The sequence below is a fragment of the Rhinolophus ferrumequinum genome, chromosome 4, assembly GCF_004115265.2.
Source record: "Rhinolophus ferrumequinum isolate MPI-CBG mRhiFer1 chromosome 4, mRhiFer1_v1.p, whole genome shotgun sequence".
NCBI classification, from domain to species: Eukaryota; Metazoa; Chordata; class Mammalia; order Chiroptera; family Rhinolophidae; genus Rhinolophus; species Rhinolophus ferrumequinum.
In genome coordinates, this window is record NC_046287.1 from 100,739,240 (window position 1) to 100,763,598 (window position 24,359).

Below are 24,359 nucleotides of genomic sequence, written 5' to 3' on the forward strand. Positions count from 1 at the left end.
CTTCACCCAGTCTCCAGGAAAAGAACATATGTCTGACCAGTTGCAACAGAAGTATTTTTCAATTGTAGAAGTCATATATCTTTTTAATAAAATGGGAAAGTCTTAACAATAAAAACCCAGACCAGCCTCAGACTCTGCCTTCATTATGGCCAGACCCCTGCTGGTTAGACAGCATGAGTAGAGACGGAGGGGTCACGAGTGAGTGCTCCTGTGAGAGAGGGCGTCTCCACTTGGCTGGCAGGGACAGCACAGACACGAGAGCTTCCAGAAGCAGCTTTGACGATAACGTCAGATCCAGTCATGCCAGGATGGTAAAATCTGCTTATCCTTTAAACTATTTTCTGCTTTCAGCTATCCTGAGGTCTCAGGGACACTTCCTCCTACTGACCCTTGTGGGAACCCTTTTACTGTTTGTCGTAGGGCGGTGGGAAGAAGGGAGAGGGGTGAGAAGACAGAGGTTAGGTCCTGTGCTCGTGATAGACAGATGTGTGACTCAGGCTGCTCTCCCTTCCTGCTCCTTGGCACCACCTCGTCTCTGGAGGACACCGTGCTTTCCAGGGTTCTCCAGAGAAGCCCAACATACATAGGCATGCATGTGTGTATGTATGCACCTGTCTGTCTGTCTGTCGACCAAGGCTGTAAGGGATTGGCTCATGCATTGCAGAGACTGGCAAGTCCAGAATCTGCAGGCTGGAAACCTAGGGAAGAGTTAGTTGATGCTGCAGTTGAAGTCCAAAGGCAGTGTGCTGGCAGAGTCCCCTCTTCATTCAGGGAGCTCAGTCTTTTCTCCTTAAGGCCTTCAACTGATTAGATGAGGCCCACCCACATTATGAAGGGTGATTTGCTTCCTTCACGATCTATTGATTTAAATGTTAATCTCATCTGAAAACTACCTCCACAGAAACATCTTGAATGATCCTTGACCAAATAGCTGGGTACTGTGGCCTAGACAAGTTGACAAAATTAGCCATCATAAGCCCTCTCCCTACAACCTTCCCAATGGCTTCTCAGTGAAGATGCCACATTTACCCCATGTCTCTCCAGCTCACGATCCCACAGAGAACAGGACAGGGCAAATACGAAGAGTCAGTCCAGTAAGAACTGATTTGTTTGTGTGCCATGATTGATGTTAGGAGTTTGTTTGAAATCACAAGCATCCTTTAGTTTGTTTTCAAAATTATTTCTCAAAAAATGCTCTTAGAGAAGGAGGAAAAAAAACATTTGGGGTTGATCTCTATGTGTTTATGGCTGTGCAGTGACACCTTCTGTGTTCTGTCAATAAAGATGAAAGAAAAGAGTGCGAAGCTCTTTGTAGATGCCCTTGTTTTATTAAAAATGCACAGATTAGGCATCAGAGGCATACTTTTCAACTTTTAAAGAATTTGTTATCGTACCAGACAAGTTACTGAACAAAATGAAAAACATCGAAGTTACTGAAATTGTGAAGATTATTTTTCAGTGACAGCGTGGTGGGTTTTGACCCCTGAAAACTATCCACTTTCAAAGAACTGAGTAAATACTGCGATCAGCATATTGCAATCCTAAAAATCTGACAGATGTAGGTTAGAAATGATAATAATTTTTCATGTGAGCACCTGCTAAAAGCTGTGAGCAATGGCCCCAACTTTAGAAATGAAAATAAAAAAATAGAGGAAATGTGAGTATAATATAAAAGCGAAAGATTGATAGAGATTAAGTAGAGAATGGTAAAAATTTTATCAGACAGCAGATGTAGAATGTTCTTTCACAGGAATATAATTTGCTGCCGCCTGGCTTTAGTTCCTACTGTCGGAATCATGCATATTTTATAATGTGATTATAATAAAACTTTAAAGGCTAATCTTTTGTTTCAATAATGTCAATTTAAGGAGAACTTTTTATCTATTTCAACATTAAAAGAGTATCAAAGTAAGGGTTTATCTCTTCAAGAGCTTGGATCAAAGCTTTGTCGCCCCTATTAAAGAATGTTGTTAAATGCTTGTGATTTCTGAATATGCTTGACACATAAAATGTATTGTGATTTAGAGCAGAATTAATTAACAGATGTATCTTTCCAAGCATAGCCTCTGGTACTATTTTTCTTAATTGAGAGGAAATAGATTATTTAGTTGCCTTAGTTTTTCATTTTTAATATGAAGAAACACTGATAGTATGAACAGACTTGGTGAGTCCACAATTGCATGCACAGAGGGTGCCCAAAACATGTATACACATTTTTAAAAAGGGAAAAACTGTATTAAAATTGTAATACTCAATATATACCGATAACAAAAGATGAATACAAGTCACATTTGACTTGTGCAATTACAAGAGGTGCTCAAAGTGGTTACCGTCAGCGTCCAGACACTTCTGATTACAGCGAACATTGTTTGGTAGACTTGTGTGGCAAGCGTGTAAACTGCTCCAACAACCACAGCAGAAGCAGCAGGACTTGTTGCTGTGCGCGGCCTCCTGGATCTTCCCTTGTGCATGTCACACACAGCACCACGTGTCTCAAACTTATCACGACTGCATGCAGTTGTTAGGCGTGTTGGAGGTTCTGTTGCACACTCACTCCTCCATTGTTGTACTTCCACAACGTTCTCGAATTTCAAATACCACTCAAAATGGTCTTGCATTCCTCAAACGATGACCATGATTCTGCCATTTTCTTTGTCCTGCCTGTCGCATGGTGACGCTGGCATTCATTTGATTAACACCATCTTTTGAGTGAACGTCATTGCTACCTGTAACTTTGAGAAGTAATACTTAGATAACATCTCTTAACTTGTGTAGACATTTTTTTGGCCTTCCCGGTATAAAAGGTAGTCATTCATCAGTTGTATTCCAGTCCAAACTGTTAACTGTTGGAAAAAGTAACAGGAATATTATGTTACGAAATTGAGGAAAGAATGGAAACATGATCCCTTTAGTTACTAAATATGTGTTGACTTCAGCTCTGTGTGTAGACACTGCTGGGTGCTGTGAATTCAGCAAGACTCTGCCTAGAACTTCCCTCTGGTGAAACTGACTCAGGCATTCCTGGCAGCACCACCTTAGTAGGGAAGACAGTCAGATGAGGTAATTCACAGTCTCTCATTTTTAATTACGTAAATAGATTGTAAGACACTTGAAAACACATTTTTCCTTTCTCTTCCCTGTTCTCCCAAGTCGCCTTTTCTCCCTCAGTAACAGTACATATTTTCTAAGTAGCCTAGAAATGACTTAACATAAATTGATGAAGTTCGTCTCTTTACTGTAAGACTATGTAAGAATTGGGCCTTGTCTCCTTAGGCATAATGAATCTTCACAATCCGATGAACATTTGCTCAATTCTTTTCTGGCTTCGTTGACATTATTTATTTATAGATTGGCTATTTGCTCAAATTCCAATGATTTCGTAGCAATCGAATTTAAAAATCTTCCAGAGTGAGTTCTTTTTTTCCTCCCAGTGAAATGTAGATCTGGAAAATGTTAGAACTGCAAGCGACCTGAGAGGTCATCCAGGTGTGTTGTCAACTTAGGGACGAAGACACGGGGGCGCCTAGAAGGTAAGTACCAGGAATGGAGCAGCTCGAGGCTGCCCGCGGTCCCTGGCGGCCTTGGTCTCCTGCTCGCGTTCAGTGCTCCTGTAAGGTGAGGCTCTCTGACTGAGCTTCTGGTCGTTTATCATAGGTTACAGAACGCCCCGGGAAAGAAGAGTTTTGCTCTCCTCCCTACGCGCACTACGAAGTTCCTCCCACCTTCTACCGATCGGCCATGCTCCTTAAGCCCCAGTTGGGACTGGGTGCGATGTCCCGTTTACCATCTGCAAAAAGCAGGATCCTGATCGCGACTCAGAGGTCTTCAGTGAGCGCCATCCACCCGCCAGGACCCATAGCATCAGCGGCCAGTCTCTACAGTTCCGACCCCGCAGGTAACCAAACCAATAATCACTACCTTTTGCTGCACTTTAAATAGTAATTATATAAAATGTGGTAACCGTCTAAGATATCAGTGCCTCTCACCCTGTAAGAGGAGCCTTTTTCTGTTCTTCTGTCTGATTGTAGATACAGACATTTGTCAAGGCTCATCTCTCTGCAACTGTCACCCTCTGTCACTTTTGAAATGATGACCCTTGTAACCACCTCCTTATAGTTTCTTCATTTTCTAATACAGCCTGTAGAGCAGGGTTCAAAAACCTTCATCAGTAAGGGGCAGAGAGTAAATATTTTAAGCTTTCTGGGCCATAATGCTCTGTGTTGTATCCACTTAGCATGGAAGCCGCCACAGACAACTCATGAATGGTTGCGTATGGCTGTGTGCGCATACGACTTAATTTACAGCAGACAGTGGGCTGGGTGTGGCCTGCGGGCTGTGATTTGTCAGAGACGTCTTCCTACAGGACAGTACTGACCATGTCACCCTTTTCCATCTGATCACAAATCTTCAACACAGGATGTCCTGGCCACCTCTCCCTGCCCTGTTGTCCTGCTCTGCAGTGGCTGGTACGTGTCCCCTCCGTCCGTTTTTGTTTTTCTCTCTCCATTCTTTTGCTTGTGTGGTTTCCTCTAGGTTTGATATATTATTCTGTTACAGAAATAATACATACCCATTGTGAAAATGTTTGAATATAGAGAAATAGGAAAAAGAAAGTAATAATACTTATATTTTAGCACCCAGCAAGAGTTAGTATTATGGATTTTTTTCTTTCAATGTTTTTTCTATGCATTTTTCAATAGCTGAAATAACTTTGAATGTGAACTATTTTTTCCCCTCCTAATATCATATTGTAGGCATTCCTGTGCCATCGATGTTTCAGAAATATTTAATGGCAGCATAATATTCATTTCTTCATTTACTCAACAAATTTTGGATGCTTATGTTGTGTCAGAAGTTGTACGTTGAGGAGTGCAGCCGTGAACAAAACAGAGCTCCTGCCTTCACGTGGCTTACAGTCTAATAGATGAAATTGAGGATAAAAGACAAGCACAAAAATAAACGCGTAATTTGAAACTGTGATAACTGTCACCAAAGCAAGGAATATAGTGTTTTGAGAAACTGCAACCTGACAGGTTAGGTATATGCATGGGACACAGATGCTTTGGGGGCAGCATTTCTGAGGAGGTGGGCAACTGTGGGCAATGAAAGCAGAATCGATGTGACCATTGTCCAGTTACAGGCCACTGGGTTCTGCTTACTCGACACTATTTTCAATTTGAATGTTTGTGTATACTTGTCTTCTTTCATATTGTTATCTTAGGATAGATTATTTCAAGTGGAATTATTGGACAAAAGCATATCTAAACTCTCTTAAGGCCGACTAATTTTCTAGAAAACTTGTACAACAATTATTTTCATACTAGTGTTTCTTTAAAGTGCTTTTTCTTGCCATACTCTTGCCAGCACTGTCACCATTTATTATTATTATTATTATTATTATTGCATTTCTTTTATTATTAGTGGAAGGGAACTTTTTTCATCTGTTAGCTGTTATATTACTTTGCAAATTGTCATTTACTGAGGTAATTATTGATCGTCTTAATGGTTCATTTTTTTCTGACAAGCACTTCTATAAAAAATCAAATTATTCTTTGATGGTTTGAGGTATTTATTTTTGTTATCATTCAGTTAAAACAATTTTCTAATTTGTCTCATGACTTCTTTGTCCTATAGGTTATTCAGTTTGTGTTCTAATTCCCTCCAATTTGGGAATTTTTCAGATACCAGTGCGTTGGTTTTGGTGTAATTCCATTGTGGTCAGGGAACATCCTTTGTTTGACATCTTTTGAGTCCTTATAAACTCATTGAGGCTTATTTGATAACCAAAATATGCTTATGTTTAGTGTATTGTTCTACAAATGTTAATTAGGTCTAATTGGTTGAAGTTGTCAAGTCCTCTATATTTTTACTGCATTTTGATTTGTTCTATCAGTTACTTAGAAAGGAATGGTGAAGTCAGTAAATGTAATCATGAGTTATAAAAATTCTCTTTCAGTTAATCCAATTTTTGCTTCCTATTTTAAAGGTTTTATGTGTATAAACTCATTTAGGATTTTAATGTCTTTTTATTGAATTCACTCTTTGTCTTTATGAAATATACATCTTTATTCCTGATGACATTCCTTGTTCTGAAGTCTGTTTGTTCAATATTAGTTCAATATTAGTGTAGCTACTCTAGCTTTCTTTCAATTAATATTTACCTGGTAAATCTTTTCCCGTTATTTTACTTTTAATATATTTATAATTTAATATTTACAATGGGCTTTTAAAAACCCAATCTGCTTTTCTCAACTTACATTCACTTTTGTTATGAATTCTGCTTATTTAAATACATTTTTAGAGTTCCTCCTTGCTGCTCCGTGGCATGGAAAGTGCCCGTAGGCGGTGAGATTGGGCAGTGAGAGCGCTCACCTCATTTCTTTTCCTGCTCTAAGCGATCACATTCCTGTGTTGCTTGTACAGTTTCTGAAAACATTAGTTTCCTATGTTTTGTTTTGTTTTCTAATTGTTTATGGCAGTTTCCATAAACAATTAAATCTTCACGGGTGGAATTTCTTTTACATATTCACCAAAGACTGTTAACATCAGATGGTGTTTGTTGCATCTAATAAAACCTTTCTTTCTTTTTTGTGTTTACTCTTTTAGTTCCAGGCTATTTATGTAGTGATTGTTTTTGTTGTTGTTGTTATTATTTTCAGAATACTTTAAAAATGTGTGTCTATGGTAGCATTTTGCGTTTAATTGGTATCACATACTTAAGGTCAGGATTCTCTGTAGCTCTTATTGTGGTTATTCTCATGTCTTTATTTTATGTGGTCACATAAGGCTCCGAGCACCGTCACACTGGCACGTGGGGATTGGAAATAGGAACAGCCCTTAGTGCTGCTCCCTGTTCTTCAGCATATACACATTTCCGACCTCAAGTAGTTTCCCTTATTCTAAATTCTGAGACCTGTTTTGACATGTGAATCGCATATAATGCATTTTTTTTGAGTTCTCTAGTAGGAAAACTCTTAAGTCTCTAACAGGCAAGTAAGCCCATGGCTTAGACTTTGGGAAGTAAGTATGCCTGATGTTTCCAGTCCTGGCTTGGCTCTGTGGGTACCATTAAGTGCATCATAGCTTTAAAGTGACCTAAAAGAACTGGACTGCAATAAATATATGCTCCCCCACAAATAAGCTTCTCCTAGAGTTTCTATGTCATAAATTAATGCTATTTCCTAAGACCCTTAAGGGTTACAAATTTTGATGTGACCATGTCTGCTAGAGGATAAACGAACCTAAGCACTCCCTTACCTCTTACATTATTTCTGTGTTTTTCTATACAGTATTTTCTGACTCCACCATCATGCATAGAACTGTGGAGTTTTACTGTCATCGGGCCTGGGTATGACACCCGGGAGCTGTTTAAGTGCTCAAAGCACATCAGGACTGTTACCCCCCTTTATGTGGACATAAAATCGGTATTAGTGAAGTCTAAGATCATGTATAAAAACAATTTGTTGTTCGATTCCCTCACTTTTGAGAAGTAAAAAAGGCAGTACCTTCCTGTAATGCCTTTTTAGTAGCTCTCTATATTTTTTATGTTATTGCTTCAGAAAAACATCTCTCGTGGCCCAAAACATTATGTAAAAAATGCTAACCTATACAGTGTTCAACATGTCAGAATGTAATTTATACTCAGGGAAGTAAATATACCCAGTGCTGCTGAAGGCGTGACGTTTTTGTGTCAACCAATGCAATCTGAAAGAACTATAATATTTTTTGATAGGAGTAGCTAGTGTCAGAATAGAAATTTTTAAACAACTAGATAAGAACACTCCATTACATAAATAACCAGAGACATTCAATCAGATTAAGAGAAGTTGGCACAATTTTCTTAACTTACATTCAGTTTTGTTATGAATTCTGCTTATTAAGGTAAATTTCATTTTAGAATTCAACATACTGTCTTTTTGATGAGTTTTTTTTTTTTTTAAGAGAAGGTGAATCCTACCAAATTTGAAAATGTAGTCAATCAAGTTAATGAAATATATCTCGAAGAGCAAGTAAACATGATTGGAACCATTTGAAACACAGGTACAGTTAATATTTGTTGAAAAGTCTGACTGGTCATGATAATGTCAGAAATTTAGCAAAATATCAGCCTATGCTCAATATTTCTAAAGTAAGAATTCTAAGGTGGCAGCATTACTTTTCCCTTATAGTTTTTGCCTTTTCGGTGCCAAAGGATATAATGATTCTGAATCTCCTGATTTGTATTAGAAGACTAGTTTTAGTTTTTCATGAATTTAGTGTCAATGAAGGATATTAGTATGAAATTTTTGGATACCTTCAGATGGCAGTAAGACCTTTACCTCTTCCCATTTTAGCGGAGCTCAGTGGTAGAAAGAATGAGGCCTGGTGAAGGATTAACTCATTCAGGGAACACGTTCCAGCACTGGCTCCATGAAATGGTGATGTGTTGGTGGAAGGTGTCATTAGAAGGGAAAGAATGTGGGGGGCAGCTTATCCCGTATTGACTGACAAGTGGAGGGGTGATTTGGGAGCTGGGCCTGGAAGAATTCATGGGATGGACAGAGTGACACAGTGAGGTCCATGCAGGAAGAACATGGCAGAGACATGGAAGTGTGTGGCTTCTTTAGGAAAGAGGGATCAATTCTACGGGCACCATTGGACACAAAGCCAGATGAGTAGGTTTGGGCCAGACTGTGAAGGGCTTTCTGTGCCAGGTTGCTTGGAGGGGTTTCATTTTATTTGGTAGAGATCGGAAACCTTTAGATTTGTAAATAGAGAATTGACCTAATTATGTACTTTGAAGAGGCAGTTACGAGCAGCAGTATGGATAAGGAATGTGAAAAGGCCTGAGAGGCTAGTGAGGAAACCACTACTGTAGTATAAGCACAAGATGATTGTGGTTTTTGTACTTTGTCATCTTTTCCAGATTTTTAGAATGGCACATAATTGATTTTGTGATCACGATAATTTTCAAGTCGAGTGTCTACGTTGTAGAATTCAGCTGGAGCAGGGGGGAGACTGTGTAGTCTTCTGGGCAGCCCTTGTGCTCTGAGTCAGACAGACCAGGCTCCCCGATTCTTGATTTATGAGTTACTCAATCCACACCTCTCTGAGCCTCAGTTTCTTCTTCTCTAAGATGAGAGTAATAACAGCACCTAAAGCACTAGGTTGTTGACAGGGTGAATAGAAGCTCTTAGAATAGCACCTGGCATTCAGAATGCAATCAGCCAATCAGATCACCTCCCCTGGCCTCCAAGGGCTGCAAGGCCAGGTCTCCTCCTGCCACCTCCCTTGAACTTGTTTGTGTCCCTTCCTTTCTTCTCACCCACCCGTCACCCACAGTGGCTTCCATTCAGTTCCTCAGGTGTGCCAACCTCATTCTGACCTACGGGCTTCTGTACTCACCGCGCCTTCTAGAACACACTGTCTCCAGCACTCTCCAAGACTGGCTGTGTCTCCTCCTCTAGGTGTCAACATAAATGGCAGTGCCCCAGAAAGAAAGGCTATCCTGACTCCACCCCTTGCAGTCACCCCTTCCTATCTAGATACTTTCTAACTCATTATCCTGTTGGTTTCCTTCACTGTCTTTATCAGGGCCTGTAATTATCTTATTTTGCTTTCATATATTTATTATCCCTCACCCCACTGCAATGTATATAGTCTATGAGAACAGAAGGTTTTATAACATCAATATCTATTGAATAAATGTTAAAAATAATAGCAGAGGAAGTCATAGTAGTTGTTTTTTTCATCATTATGGAAAGCTGATAAAGTCCTGAGATGTTTTGGAGCAGGGGTGGGCAAATTAATGGCCAGATAGTAAACATTTTAAACTTTGTGGGCCAAACAGTCTGTCACAACTACTCAGCTCTGCAGCTGTAATGCAGAGGAAGCCACAGACTATATGTAAGTGACTGGAATGGCTGTATTCCAGTCAAACTCTTTTTAGGAAAACAAATGGCTAGCCTTTGGGCTATAGTCTGCCGACCTACCAAGTCCTGTTTTAGAGAATCACCGATCTCTGAGATGACCAGATCCAGTTCTTCATTTATTTTTCAAAAGATTTTTATTAAAATACAGCTAACATACAACATTATATCAGTTTCACGTATATAAACAACTATAGTTGTTCATCATTTATATACCTAAAGAAGTGATCACCATGATAAGTCCAGCATCTGACACTGTACCACGCTATCATAATATTATTGACTATATTCCCTATGCTGTACATTACATCCCCAAGACTTCTTTGTTTTATACCTGGAAGTTTAGGCTTCTAATTCCCCTTCACCTTTTCCCCCTTTTTAAAATTTCAATTACAATTGACATTCAATATTTATATCAATTTCAAGTATACAGAATAATGGTTAGACATTTGTATAATTTAAGAAGTAATATCCTGACTAGTCTAGTATCCGTCGGGCACTATACATAGTTATTACCATATTACTGACTATATTTGCTGTGCTTTACTTTACACCCCCATGGCATTTTGTAACTATTTTGTGCTTCTTAATCCCTTCATGTTTTTCACTCTACCCCACTAACACCCTCACATCTATCATCCCAGTAAATCTGGTACCCATCTGACATGATACGTAGTTATTACATTATTGACTATATTCCTTAGCTATACCCTACATCCCCATGACTACTTTGTAACAATCAATTTGTACTTCTTAAACCCTTCACCTTTTTCACCCACCTCCAACCCCCTTCCCATCGGGCAATTATCAAGTTCTCTGTATCTATGAGTTTGTTTCTTCTTTGTTTGTTTTGTTCTTTAGATTCCACATATAAGCAAAATCATATTGCATCTGTCTTTGTCTGATGTACTCCACTCAGCACAGTACCCTCCAGGTCTATCAATGCCACCAAAGATGTCAAGAACCCATTCCCTTTCATGGCCGAACAATATTCCATTGTATGTGTGTAGCACCTCCTCTTTATCCATTCAGCCATCAATGGACACCCAGGCTGCCTCCACATCTTGGCCATTGTAAATAATGCTGCAATGAATGAATGGATGGACACATCCCTTGAAAGTATTGTTTTGGGTTTTTTCACATAAATACCCAGAAGTGGGATTACTGGGACCTTTTAAAGTTTATTTTGTCTGGAATAAGTATTTCTACACAGTTTTCTTTTTAATTTCCATTTTCATGAGATATCTTTTCCATCCCTTTCCTTTAGTCTATGTGTGTCTTTCAATCTGAAGTAAGTCTCTTGTAGGCAGCATGTGTAAGGGTCTTATTTCCTTATCTATTCAGCCCTATGTCTTTTGATTGGAGCATTTAATCCATTTACATTGAAAGTAATTGTTGACAGGTATGTAGTTATTGCCATTTTATTATTCATATTTTTATCTTTCTCCTTTTCCTCCTCCTCCTTTCTTCCTCCCCCTCCTCCTCCTCTTCCATCTTAAAGAAGTCCCTCTAGCTTTCCTTGTAATACTGGTTTAATGGTGATGAACTCCCTTAGGTTTTTCTTGTCTAGGAAGCTCCTTATCTGTCTTTCAATTCTAAATGATAGCTTTGCTGGGTAGGGTAATCTTGGTTGTCACTTTGACTATTTCCTGCCAATCCCTTCTGGCCTGCAAAGTTTCTGTTGAGAAATGAGATGACAATCTTATGGGAGCTCCCTTGTAGGGAAGTAACTGCTTTTCTCTTGTTGCTTTTATGATTCTCTCTTTGTCTTTAACCTTTGGCATTTTAGTTATGATGTGTCTTGGTGTGGGCTTCTTCGGATTCATCTTGTTTGGGACTCTCTGCACTTCCTAGGCTTGTATGTCTATTTCCTTCACCAGGTTAGGAGAGTTTTCCGTCATTATTTCTTCAAATAGGTTTTCAATTCCTTGCTCTCTCTCTTCTTCTTTTGGTATCCCCATAATGTGAATGTTGGTACATTTGATGTTGTCCCAGAGGCCCCTTAAACTGTTCTCATTGTTTTAAAAATCTTTTTTCTTTTTGCTGTTCTGGTTGTGTATTTTCTGCTACCTTATCTTCTAAATTGCTAATTCAATCTCCTGCTTCATCTAATGTACTGCTGATTCCCTCCAATATATTCTTCATTTCAATTATTGTATTCTTTATGTCTTTCTGACTGGTTCTTTTTTATGTTTTCTATCTCCATTTTATATTTCCTACTTCTTTGTTGAAGTTCTCCCTGAGATCATGGAGCATCCTTATAACCAGCGTTTGGAACTCTGCATTTGGTGGATTGTTTGTCTCCATTTTGTTTAGTTCTTTTTTCTGGAGCTTTGTTCTGTTCTTTTATTTGGAACATGTTTCTTTATCTCCCTATTTTGGCGGCCTCACTGTGTTTGTTTCTGTGTATTAGGTAGTGCTACTATGTCTCCCAGTTAGTAGAGTGGTCTTATGTAGTAGGTGTCCTGTGGGGACAAGTGGAGCAGTCTCCGTGGTCACCAGAACTGGGTTCTGAATGTATGTCCAGTGTGTGGGTTGTGTGTGACCTCTTGTAGTAGTTGAGCCTTGGTCACTGTTTGCATGTCTGTGGGAGGTACTGACCCTCAGGCTGATTGGTTGTGAGGACTGGCAATGACTATAGTAGAGGACTATTGTGCAGGAGCTGACCCTATGGAGCAAAATTCACATTAGCAGAGCTCTGGTGCCTGCCTAGTCCTCTCTTTAGGTGTCTCATTTGTAGAGGCAGTTGGGTGGTGCTCTGGTGTGTGGTCTGAAGCTGGCCATCAGGTGGGTTGGTTCTGGGGCCTCTTTGAAGGGCATCTGGTGCAGGCCAAGGCCAGCCACTGCCTGTGCTCTCCCTTGGGCCACTTGATATGAGCCTCAAAGTGATCTTCAGATGGCAGCCACTAGTGCTGGGCTTAGAGATGCCTGGGAGAGGCTAGGCTGTGAACCGAGGGCAACAGCTGCCAACGCCACACTTGAGGATGCTCAGCAAGAGGTACAGGGCACAAGAGACCAGGTGCTTCTTGTTTGGAGTCTGTGAACCTTTGAGAGATTTTAGAAAAGTCTGGAGCATGAGCCAAGACAAGCTGTTGGTATGGAACCCAGAATTTGGGTTGGGTGGCATTTCAGGGAATCAGCAGAACAGGGCTAACAGTGTTAGCCAGGTTGATGGAGACTCAGATATGGCAGCCACCTATGTCTGCATGTGGGGAATGGGGACAACTCAGCAAATGAGCAGTGCCTTCTGCCAGCACTTCTGTCTGGGAGAAAGCTGCCTCTCCAGCCCTCATCATGAGGCCAGACAATTCAGTTCCTCCCTGTATGTTCATGGCACCCTTTGAGCTGCTATTCCAGCCCTGGAGCTCAGAATAAGTGAGTCCATCAGTGAGTAAGTCTGTGCATGAGCCCTTTAAGAGGGACACCTGGGACTGTAGCCACCATCTTCTCACTTAGCCACCATCTTTGATGGTTTTCACAGCCAGAAGTTGTGGGGACTCCTCTTCCCAGCACTGGAAGCCTAGCCTGGGGAGCCTGGTGTGGGGTTGGGACCCTTTGCTCCTTGGGGTGGGGGGTCGTCCACAGCTAAGCTATCCATCCTGCTTTTTAAAGGTCACATGCAAGTATGGAACCAGCTTGTTCTGCATCTCTGCCCCTGTTACCAGCATGGAGGTGGCTTCTTCTGCATGTCTTTAGTTATAGGACTTCTATTCAGCTAGACTTCAGGCAGTTCTCAGTGATGGTCGTTCTGAAATGTAGGTATAATTTTGATGTGGTCCTGAGAGGAGGTGAGCCCAGCATTTACCTTCTCTGTCATCTTGACCAGAAATCTTGGGGGTCCCATTCCTTTATTTCTTTATGGAACATATTATTTATTCAGCTATTCAACAAAGATTTTCTGAGGACCCATTGTGGGACAGATGCCTGTCAATGTGTTCAGGATACACAGATGAAATGTATAGTCCATGACTTTGTGGGGATATGGAGAGATAAATTAGTAATTATGACAGGAAGGGAGAAGTATGTCATAAACTTATGAGGAGGGGTACCCAACTCAGTCAGGCACATAGGGGCCCTAGCAAGATTTTAGGAATGAGGTGAGTTAGGCTGAATTTTGAAGGATAAATAGGAGTTGCCAGGTGGAGAATGGATGAAGTCATATGCCTGTTAGAGAGAGAGGCCATCAATTTGGGTGATTTGGATCCCTTGTAGTAGACTCAGTAGGGGGGAACAAGAGGATGCTTTTTTAGGATGGATGCTGGCGGTGGACAGTTACTTATGTGACACATGCAAAGTGAGTTTTCTAGGGGACATTAGGTAGATTTTCCAAAGGGCAGACATTGGCGCTGCAAAGAGGTCTGAGCCAAAGATAAAAGGACATTACACCCTGGATGGGAGATGAAGTCGTGAGAATGGATGAGCAGATTCAGGGAGAGAGAGGGGGGTGGAGGAAGGAAAATGTCAAGAAGGGAACTTTATACCCACATTTCAGGAATAATTGAGGAAAGAAGCCTGCGAGAGACAGAACACTGTAGGGTGGGTGGGCAGGGGGCCCAGGAAAATGTAGTATTTTGAGTATAAGGGAGAGGGAGTTTCCAAAGTAGAAAATGGTCAAAACTGTCTCGCAGAAGAAAGGACAAGTGAAAATGCAAAGAGGCTGTTGGGATTGGAAATTAGGAAACAGTTGGTGACCTAGTTTTGAATGAGCAATTTTAGTAAAACGTGGGGGTGGAACTCACATATTAGAAGGTTGAGAAGTGAATGAAAAGTGTGGAAGTGGAAGCAATGAGAATAGACTGCAGTTTCTAAAAATGTACCGATGGAGAAAAGAGCCATGGGTGCCAGCTGGAGGGGAAGCAGGGTTGAGTTTTGTTTTGTTTTTGAGAGAGTGGTGGGAGAGATTGGAACTTGTTTGAAATTAGAGGGAGAGAGATTGGCCTGTGGAGAGAAGTTGAGGGGTAACTGTTAGAACAAAGCCCCCCGGAGGGTGGTAAATAATGAGATGGAGATGACATGCAGAAGCCTGAACCTTGGAATAGAAAGTGAACATTGATTCTTCTAAGACCAAGGAGAACAGGAATAGATGGAAAGCAGAGTGGGTGAAGTGTTGATTGCTGTGTTAAGAATGAGAACAGTTTATTGACATCACCTAATGTCCACTTCACTATTTTTATCATTGTCTTACTTAATTTCATGAGAACTGTAGCATCTACCAAGGAAGACTTAACTCATATGGGAACACATCCCCAGAAGACAGACAGGTGAATTACTGAGATGGTAAAAGAGAACACAGCCTAATTACAGTTCCTTTGGTGTCTTAATGACCCTGGATGACCGTGGGACCTATTTTGGAGTTCACTTTGTTCTAACACTGTTGAAATCGACATTGGCAATACCTGTCTTTTCACTGTGCATTCAGCAAACAAAGCTGTTTTATCTTTTACTTACTGTCATTGCAACTGAGCATGCATAAAAATGCCCTGGAGAAATTTATTTAAAAATGCAAGGTTTCGCGGCCCAGACCCAGAAAATCAGCTTCAGTGGCTCTGGGGTGAGCACAGGTGTAATAACTAGTGTTCTATTTATTTGGACAAAGATTGTTTGTATATTAATAAATATTCATTGAGCACCTACTATGTGTCAAGGTGTTTTAGGCACTGAGGATATAACCACGAACGTGATAGAAGAGATCCCACAGGCAGTTATGAAACAGTGTGATTGAATGCTGTGACGGCAAAGTCTTCTGAGCTCAGGAGAATGTAGGAGGGGAACTAACCCCAAGCTGGGGTCCAGGAAAGTTTCTCAGATATAGCATGCAGGGCAAAGGATTTGAGGCGTGGGGATGAGGGATGAGGAAATGGCGGGAGTGGAAAAAAGGGTATTCCAGGCAGACGCAATGGGTACAGGTGAAGGTTGGTGTGACTTGAATGTAGTGTCGGGAAAGGATGAGAAAAAAGCCAGAAGATTGTACTTGACATCTCAAGCTGTGTGAAAGAATTTGCCTTTTACCTGCAGAGCAAGACGGGGCTGTTCAGAGGCATTGAGCAGGCTGACATCATAAAAATGGCAGCGTGAAGAGGCATCAAGCAAGGGGCTGATATGGTCATATTTCCTTTTTTAAAATACAGCTGTACTAAAGTTTGGAGAACGAAGTGAGGGACAGGCATGGGGTGGTGTGGGGTGGAAGGATTGGAGACAGACACCCTTGAGGAGGCAGTTTGCAGTACACCAGAAACGACCGCTCACCCATCCGAGGTAGCAGCGGGGAGCGGGGTGGAGAGAAGTAGATGGGTTTTAGAAGGTGGATTTGACTAACCCCCTAAACCTGTGAGTCACATTCACATCAAAGGAGATTAGAAGGGAAAATAGAGAATAAAAAGCAAGGAAGAGTAATGTCAGCCCTTGCTCAACTCTCCATGCCAAAGTTCACTACGAATTCTAATGAGACTCAGCTGAAGGGTGTGGCCCTTGTGATTAGCGGATCCATCTGTTTGCTTTTTAAAATGAGAGTAAAGATGAGGATGAATATCTAGACTTCTTTGTCTTGTTATCGTTGACCTTGGTGGTTGTGGAATCTGAAGACATCTGTCTGATTTATCATTGTGTATGAGTACCCAGCACAAAGCTCCTCTCCCTGGATTGACATAGTACGGAAAGGGCTGTAACCTTATCTTTGTACGTTGTTCTCCTTCCTTAATCCAAAACCATATAACAACATGACTTCAAAGCATAGGTTCAGAAGTTGGAGACTATTGAGAGGTTTGGGTAGGTGGAGTCTCAACGAGTAAGGGAAGGAATCGTGCAGTAACTGTTTCCCGTTTGCTCCCGTGTCCTTGGCTTTCTGTTTGGGGATGTCCTTTCGTCTCTCCCTCTCAGATGTTTGATCCTGCAGCTCCTGTTGGCCTTCTCAACTTCATGTTGTTCTTCTGGAACTTCTGGGTCCATGTGTTCTACCTCTTTGGTTTCCTTGTTTGTTTTGCTGGACTACATCCTCAGTCATTTCCTAAGAAAGAGTTCGAGGAAAGCAAACTAGCGGAGTTTTTGTATTTCCGAAACTGTCTTTTGTTTGCATTCACTAGATTAAATATCCTTTCTAGATTGAAAATTATTTTCTTTCAAAACATAAAGACTTCCAGTGTTGCTCAAAAGAAACCTGATGCTACTTTGACAAATATTCTTTTGTAGGATACCTGAAATTATTTTCTCTCTGAAAGCTTTAGAAGCTTCTCTTGGTGTTTTAAAAATTTCCTCTATGTGTGTGTGTGTGTGTGTGTGTGTGTGTGTGTGTGTGCGTGTGTGTGTATGCATATGTGCACCAGGGAGAGAGGAGAGGAAGAGAGACAGAGAAAGAGGGTGGGAAACAGGCACTGAGAGAGAGGGGGAGGAATTGATTGATCTTGCTAGGCATTTGTTAAATCCTCAGCTTGAAGACTCGTGTCCACCTTCAGCTCTGGGCAATCATCTTGTGTTCTTGTTAATTTCTACTTCTCTGTTTTCTCTTCCTGGAATTTGTGCTGTTTGGTGTTTGAAACTCCCAAAGTGATTAGTTGTGTCTATTTTTTCTTACATGTTTTTTCTTACCTCATGCTTTCCTTCATTTTAGACAATCTTACAGGACTTATTTTCTAACTCATCTGTTGAATTGCTGTTTTGCTATTTTTAATGTCAAGAATGCTTTCCAGGTTTCTGATTGCTTCTTTCACAATGTATTGTTCTTTATTTTATTGTAGTATTATCACCCCAAATTTCTCTGACGATACTAATTAGATGTTTGTAAAGATATATTTTGTTGCTCGAATTCCCTGTATATCCTGAGGGGCAGTTTTCTTCTTTGTTTCTTTTTTTTTATTACTAGTTTCAGGTGTACGAAACAATGTAATAGTTAGACATTTACACGCCTCACGAAGTGATAACCCCCTCCCTCAATCGACTACCCCTTTGACATCATATAGCTGTTAGAGTTCCACTGACTCTATTCCTTATGCTGCACTCCACGTCCTGTGACTATACACACACACACACACACACACAATTATAGTTGACATTCATTATGATTCGGCTTCAGCTTCAGGTGTACAGTGCACTGGTCAGGCACCTATACCGCACATGAAGTGGTCTCCCTAATAAGACAAGTGTCCATCGGGTACCCTATAAAAATCTTTACAACATTACTGATTATATTCCCCAAACTGTCTTTCGTATCCCCGTGCCAATCTTGTGGTTACCGATTGTGCTTGCTAATCCCCTCACCTTCTTCCTCATCCCCATTCCCATCTAGCAATCCTCGGTTTTTCCTCTGTATCTCTGAGAGTGTTTCTGATTAGTTTGTTCATTTATTCTTTTCTTTAGATCCCACATATAAGTGAGATAATATGGTATTTGTCTTTGTCCGATTTATTTCACTTAGCATAATATTCTCTAGGTCCATCCATATCATTGCAAATGGTAAGATTTCATTCTTCTTTATAGCCGAGTAATATTCCATTGTATAAATGTACCACAGTTTCTTTATCCAATCGTTTATTGATGGACATTTCGGTTGTTTCCATGTCCTGACTATTGTGAATAGTGCTGCAGTAAACATAAAGGTGCATAAATTTTTTCGAATCAGTGTTTTGGATTTCTCTTGATAGATACCTAGGAGTGGAATTGCTGGATCATAAGGTAGTTCCATTTTCAGATTTTTGAGATACCTCCATACTGTTTTCCATAGTGGCCGCACCAATCTGCAATCCCACCAGCAGTGCACGAGGGTTCCCTTTTCTTCACATCCTCGCTGGCACTTGTTGTTTGTTGATTTATTGATGATAGCCATTTTGATTGGGGTGAGGTGGTATCTCATTGTAGTTTTCATTTGCATTTCTCTAATGATTAGTGAGGTTGAACTTTTTTTCATGTCTGTTTGCCATCTGTATGTCCTTTTTAGAAGACTGTCTCTTCATGTCCTCTGACCATTCTTTTATTGGTTTGCTTTTTTGGTGTTGAGTTGAATGAGTTTTTAAATAAATTTTGGATATTAACCTCTGTGGGGTCAGAGTCCCAGAGAGCAGTTTCTAGGCTCTCAGCCTCATGTGGGGTGGGTGTTGGTTCAGGTGGTGGTTGGTTGTTGGCTGTAGTTGATTGGCCAATTGGCTGCTGATGTAACTGCCGTGACTGCGTTGGGTGGTTGGCTGGATGGCAGGCAGAAAAGTGGACGGCGGATTGTGGATTATGTGGACACTACTTCGTGTGTCTCGCCTGGCCGCCAGTGAGAATATAGTGGTCTGACTCCCCTATCTATGGCTCTGTGGGTGTTCCTTTTTGGCTTCACCAATCCTGCGTTCTTATGTGGAGAGCGGGAGCTGAGACCCTGCGTGAAACCCTGCATGACACCCTTTATCAGATGTATATTGATAAATATCTTCTCCCATTCAGTAGGATGCCTTTTTGTTTTATTGATGGTTTCCTTTGCTGTGAAAAAACTTTTTGTTTTTATGTAATCCCATATGTTTATTTTTTTCTCTTACTTCCCTTGCCTGAGGGGAAATATCAGTAAAAATATTACTAAGGGTAATGTCTGCAAATCCTCTTTGTTTCTTAAAATTTTTTTGTTGTTTGTTTTATGCTGGAAGATGTTCTCAAATTCTTTGTGATCGTTCACTCTTATTATTGAGTTGGATGAACTTGGAGTTCATTTGCTCAAATTTATCAGAAGTCTATTTCCTCTCCCCCTAGGACTTGGCAGGAGGTGGGGATGTGGAGGCAAGTACCTGGGTACTGACCACTCCATGCCTGGATGAAGGGGCTGGTGGGGTGGGGTGACACCTCTCCCCCATTTTTCAGCCCAGTCTCACTACTCTTTCCCTGGGATCAGTGCCCCTGAGCCTCTGGCTGTCCAGGCTGGGAGGTCAGTGGGCTGCTTCTTCTCCACTGCTCTCATGTCCGCTGTGGGCTGCGCTTCTCCTCTGGCCGTCAGTCAGGGGCCACCATCTGTGCTCGGTGTTCCAGAAACTGCTGCAACAGCTGGCTCAGTAAGTGTGTCTCTTTTCTCTCTGTTGTTCTAGGTTCAAATATAAAAGGGCTTAATAAAAATAACTCAAAAAATGTTAGCTGTTATTATTATTATTAACTGTATCTCTTAAAAATTGAATTACTGTCATTTTGTGACATCTTTTCTCAGAGGCTAAAAATACCTGTGTTCTGTCTCCCACCTTGAACTGCAGTCTTGTCTTCTACTTAAATCTAGTCAGTGTTGATGACTAGCACCTCTTAGGGTGCTGCCCAGTACTGTAAAATGAATCTGTTTCATTGTAAAAAGTACTGTGTTTTAAAAGCATGGAAATCTGTATTGTAAAAGCACGGAAAAGTCATGTTATGTCACCACATGATAATTTTCTGAGTTTTTTCCTTAGCAAATAGGGCAAGTGCTTTACTTTTTCTTTGATTTTGAAATGCTAAAGTCATTCATCAGAAAACAGATGATTCAACTGCATTTGCTCATGAAAAGATTGTTCCTTTTGATTAGCTTTGAGCCTCTGATGATTTCCCTGAAAACCCCAAATGTAAATAGGACCCAGGGGATTTATCCCCCCACATTAATAACACAGCAGTTGAGCAGCATCAGTAGGTATATAATCAGTTAAAAATAATTGACCAACTCATGAAATTCTGTCAGATGTGCTAGTACAAGGTCACCTGTACTTGACATATCTTTTTAAATGGCTCCTGTTTATAAGTAGATCTGTCCAGCAGCAAAAGTATGACATTGGCGGTGTTTACATTATTGTACCTTCTGCTCATTTCCTTCTGCTTGTGGCATTCTTTTCACACCCTTCCTAATTCTACCCCGCTCATTCCCTTCCCATACACACCGGCTTTGAGTCAGTTATACACTGACTGAATATGTGTAGATAGGTCAACTCTCTCTCGTGGTGGTTGTAGTCTAATATAGTGGAAAGTAAGTCACTGGATCTCTGTGATGGGTTAAATGCAATCACTGTAGGTGATATAACAAGATCTAAACAGACATGCAAAAGCAGATCCTCAGATGCTGGTTATTCTACTAATCCAGTTTTAATCTCAGCTTTTTAGATTCTTACAAGAAAGTAAAACTCAAGGTTTGGGCCTCAATTAAAGAGACACTGCCTAAATAGATCATTTGGTTTTGCAGATTATTTATTGCTCATTTAGCACAGGGTTCTGTTTTTAATCTTAGACCACTCTCTTCACAACTCCAAAAACATTAACACACCAAACAGGTTTTACTACTGTGTTTCCCCAAAAATAAGACCGGGTCTTAAATTAATTTTTGCTCCAAAAGACGCATTAGCGCTTATGTTCAGGGGATGTCATCCTGAAAAATCATGCTAGAGCTTATTTTCCAGTTAGGTCTTTTTTTTGTGCAAACACAGTAGCTCCCCTTTCTGGCCTGGATAGTAAATAATGCCAGCGAGCCACCATGCTCAGTTTTTCTTCTGCTCATCATTCCTAGATTATGGACACATCTGTAAGGAGGTTAGCAAGAGCTTTTCTTGAGTGCTTTTGCCCTTTACCTTTGGCTAGACTGAGTTTTTATCAAAAGCATAGGATTTAAGCCTCCCCTCCATCCAATTGTGCCCTGGCCTGTCAGGCATCGCGTCCACCCTTCTCTTCTTCACTGAGTGCCCTTCTGGGGTCTGTTTTGCTGATGGTGGGAGTGACCCACAGGCTGCCCAGTCACTCTGTGGGAGAGCCTTCCAGGGGCTCTCCTGACCAAAGCTTGCTATGTTCTTTTTGAAGTGACAAGGATTTTCCTAAGGTTCCTACAAATTGTTGTATTTTCAGGTGTGCATGATGTCAGTGGGGCATGGCTTGCCTACAGTAGTTCCCTTGGAGATTTTTCAGGTATGTAGGTCTTTTCTTGTCTCTATAACAGCAGATTAACCCTTTCTCCCCCGCCCCCTCCACTAATCAATCACCGAGACCTGCTGATTTTGTAACTTGGATACGTTGGCTCTACTGCATCCCGCTCTCAGACATCAGACTTCTCCCCGTACCTGCTGGCTCCCAGCGGCCCTCCCTGCCACCAGTCTTATCCCTCTCAGACCCATCGTCCATCCAGCACGTCAGTCCCTGTTCTTCTGCCTGCAGCATTCTGTAGAGGCTCTACATGGCTGTCAGGAGAGAGAACCAAGGACCTCTGTGTCAGTCGAGTTCTTCTAGCCTATCTGTCCACTCCCAGACCTCATCCCTTCTCTGCTCCTAATTTCACTCCTTTATGACCCAGCTCAAGTTTACCCCTTCAAGAGCCCATTCCTTGACCAGCCTAGTCTGGGTTTAGGGCTCCCCGACTTTGTGCTCCCCCAGCTCTGGTTCTTGCCCGTGTCACATCACTGAGCACACTTTACTGTGATTTTCTACGTGTGTGTCTGTTGCTTGTATCAGCAGGGACTAGGTGCCATTTCTTTATTTTGCAAGATCTAGCATGAGTCCAGTGTATGTTCCGTTGGTGTTTCCTGAACTCAGCTGAACTGACTGAAGCCAGTGGATGTGCAGTGCTATTTTCCTTCTCTTCTTTCTCCTACTTCTGCATTTTTACTCTTATGGGGCAATTTTCATTCTCTGACCCCCAAGCTAGTATCAAATGGCTCTGCTACTTGCTGACACTACAGATGCCTCTGTTTTAGTCACCTGTCTTTTGGGCTGAGAGGGGCTGATCTCCCACCTAATTTTCTTTATCTTCTATTTTGTCTGTTTGCTTTTCTTCCTGGGAACTAGTTAACGAGCTAGCTAGCTCTAGTACTCTCTGTCTCTCTGTTAAATAATAGCTTTGCTGGGATATAATTCATATACTGTACAATTTACTAAATTAAAGTGTAAATTCCGTGGTTTTAAGTGTGTTCAAAGAGTTGAACAACCATCACTACAGTCAATGTTAGAACATGTTCATGACTTTAAAAGGAAGAAACCCTGTACCCATTATCAGGTACTCCTCATTTCTCCCCAAGCCCCTGCCCCTGGCAGCCGGTAATCTACTTTCTGTCTCTATAGATTTGCCTATTCTGGACATTTCACATAACAGAGTCATATAACATGTGGCTTTTTGTGTCTAGCTCTTTTCACTTGCCATAATGTTTTTAAAGTTCATCCAATTCATAGCACCTATCAGTACTTCAGTCCTGTATTAGTCTGCTCCAGCTGTGGTAACAGAACTCCACAGACTGAGGGGCTAAAACTACAGCAATTTATTTTCTCCCAGTTCTTCAGGCTGGAAGTTCATGATCAAGGTACCAGTAGGATGGGTATCTGCTGAGATCTCTCTCCTTGGTTTGCAGATGGCCACCTTCTCACTATACCCTCACGTGGTCTTTCTTTGTGCATGTGTAGAGAGAGAGAGAGAGAGAGGGATCTCTGGTGTCTTCTTATAGGGACGCTAGTCCTATCAGATTAGGGTCCATTATGACCTCATTAAATCTTTATTTCCTTAAAGGTTGGTCTCCAAATACAGTCATATTGGGGGATTAGGGCTTCAACATACACATTTTGGGGAACACAATTCAATCCATAACAATTCCTTTTTATTGCTGAACAATATTCCGTTGTATGGATATGTCACAATTTATTGACAAAATTTCCAGTTAGTGGACATTTGGGTTGTTTAGCCACTTTTTGCCTATTATAAATGTTAGCGTGAACAGTTGTGTACATGAACAGTTGTGTAGATATTTTTTCTTTTGGGTATATCCCTAAGAGTGGGATTGCTGGGTTACATGGTAGATAATTCTGTGTTTAACCGTTTAAAGAACTGTCAGACTCTTTCCAAAGTAGTCATACCAAAAATATTCCCACCATCTTTGGTTGAGGATTCTAATTTTTCCAGAAGCTCTCCAACTCTGTTATTATCTGCCTTTTTATTCTGTTGTCATAATGTGAAGTGGTAGCTCATTGTGGTTTTTGATTTGTAATTCCATAATGACTAATGATGTTGAGCATGTGATCACGTACTTATTGGAAAATTCATGTACTTCTTGGACATTTTTATGTCTTCTTTGCAGAAATGTCTATTCAGATCCTTTGCCCATGTTTTAACTGAGTTGTCTTTTTATTGTTGAGTTTCAAAAGTTTCTTGTATATTTTCAACACAAGTCCCTTATCACATATATGATTTACGATATATGTGTATATAGATATATATATATATTTTTACCATTCCGTGGGTGTCTTTTCAGTTTCTTAATTGAGTCCTTTGAAATAAAAGAGTTTTTAATTTTGATAATGTCCAATTTATCAATTTTTTTTATTTTGTTGCTTATGCCTTTGCTACCATATTTAAGAGACTTACCCTAACTCAAGTTCGTGAAGATTTATGTCTGTATTTCCTTAAGAGTTTTATAGCTTTATCTCTTAAATTTGGATCTATCATCCACTTTGAGTAGGTATTACATATGGTGTGACATAGGGGTCCAACTACATTTCTTTGTATGTGGCTATTTC

General features: G+C 40.8%; 1 protein-coding gene across 1 annotated transcript in view; it reads left to right on the forward strand.

Annotated features, from left to right (window-relative positions):
• Positions 1-24,359, forward strand: part of MTUS2 (microtubule associated scaffold protein 2) — a 508,660-nt gene that overhangs the window by 177,397 nt on the left and 306,904 nt on the right. The window contains exon 4 of the mRNA XM_033104383.1: positions 3,655-3,895. Within this exon, the coding sequence (XP_032960274.1) occupies positions 3,655-3,895 (241 nt within the window). The remainder of the gene's footprint in view (positions 1-3,654; positions 3,896-24,359) is intronic.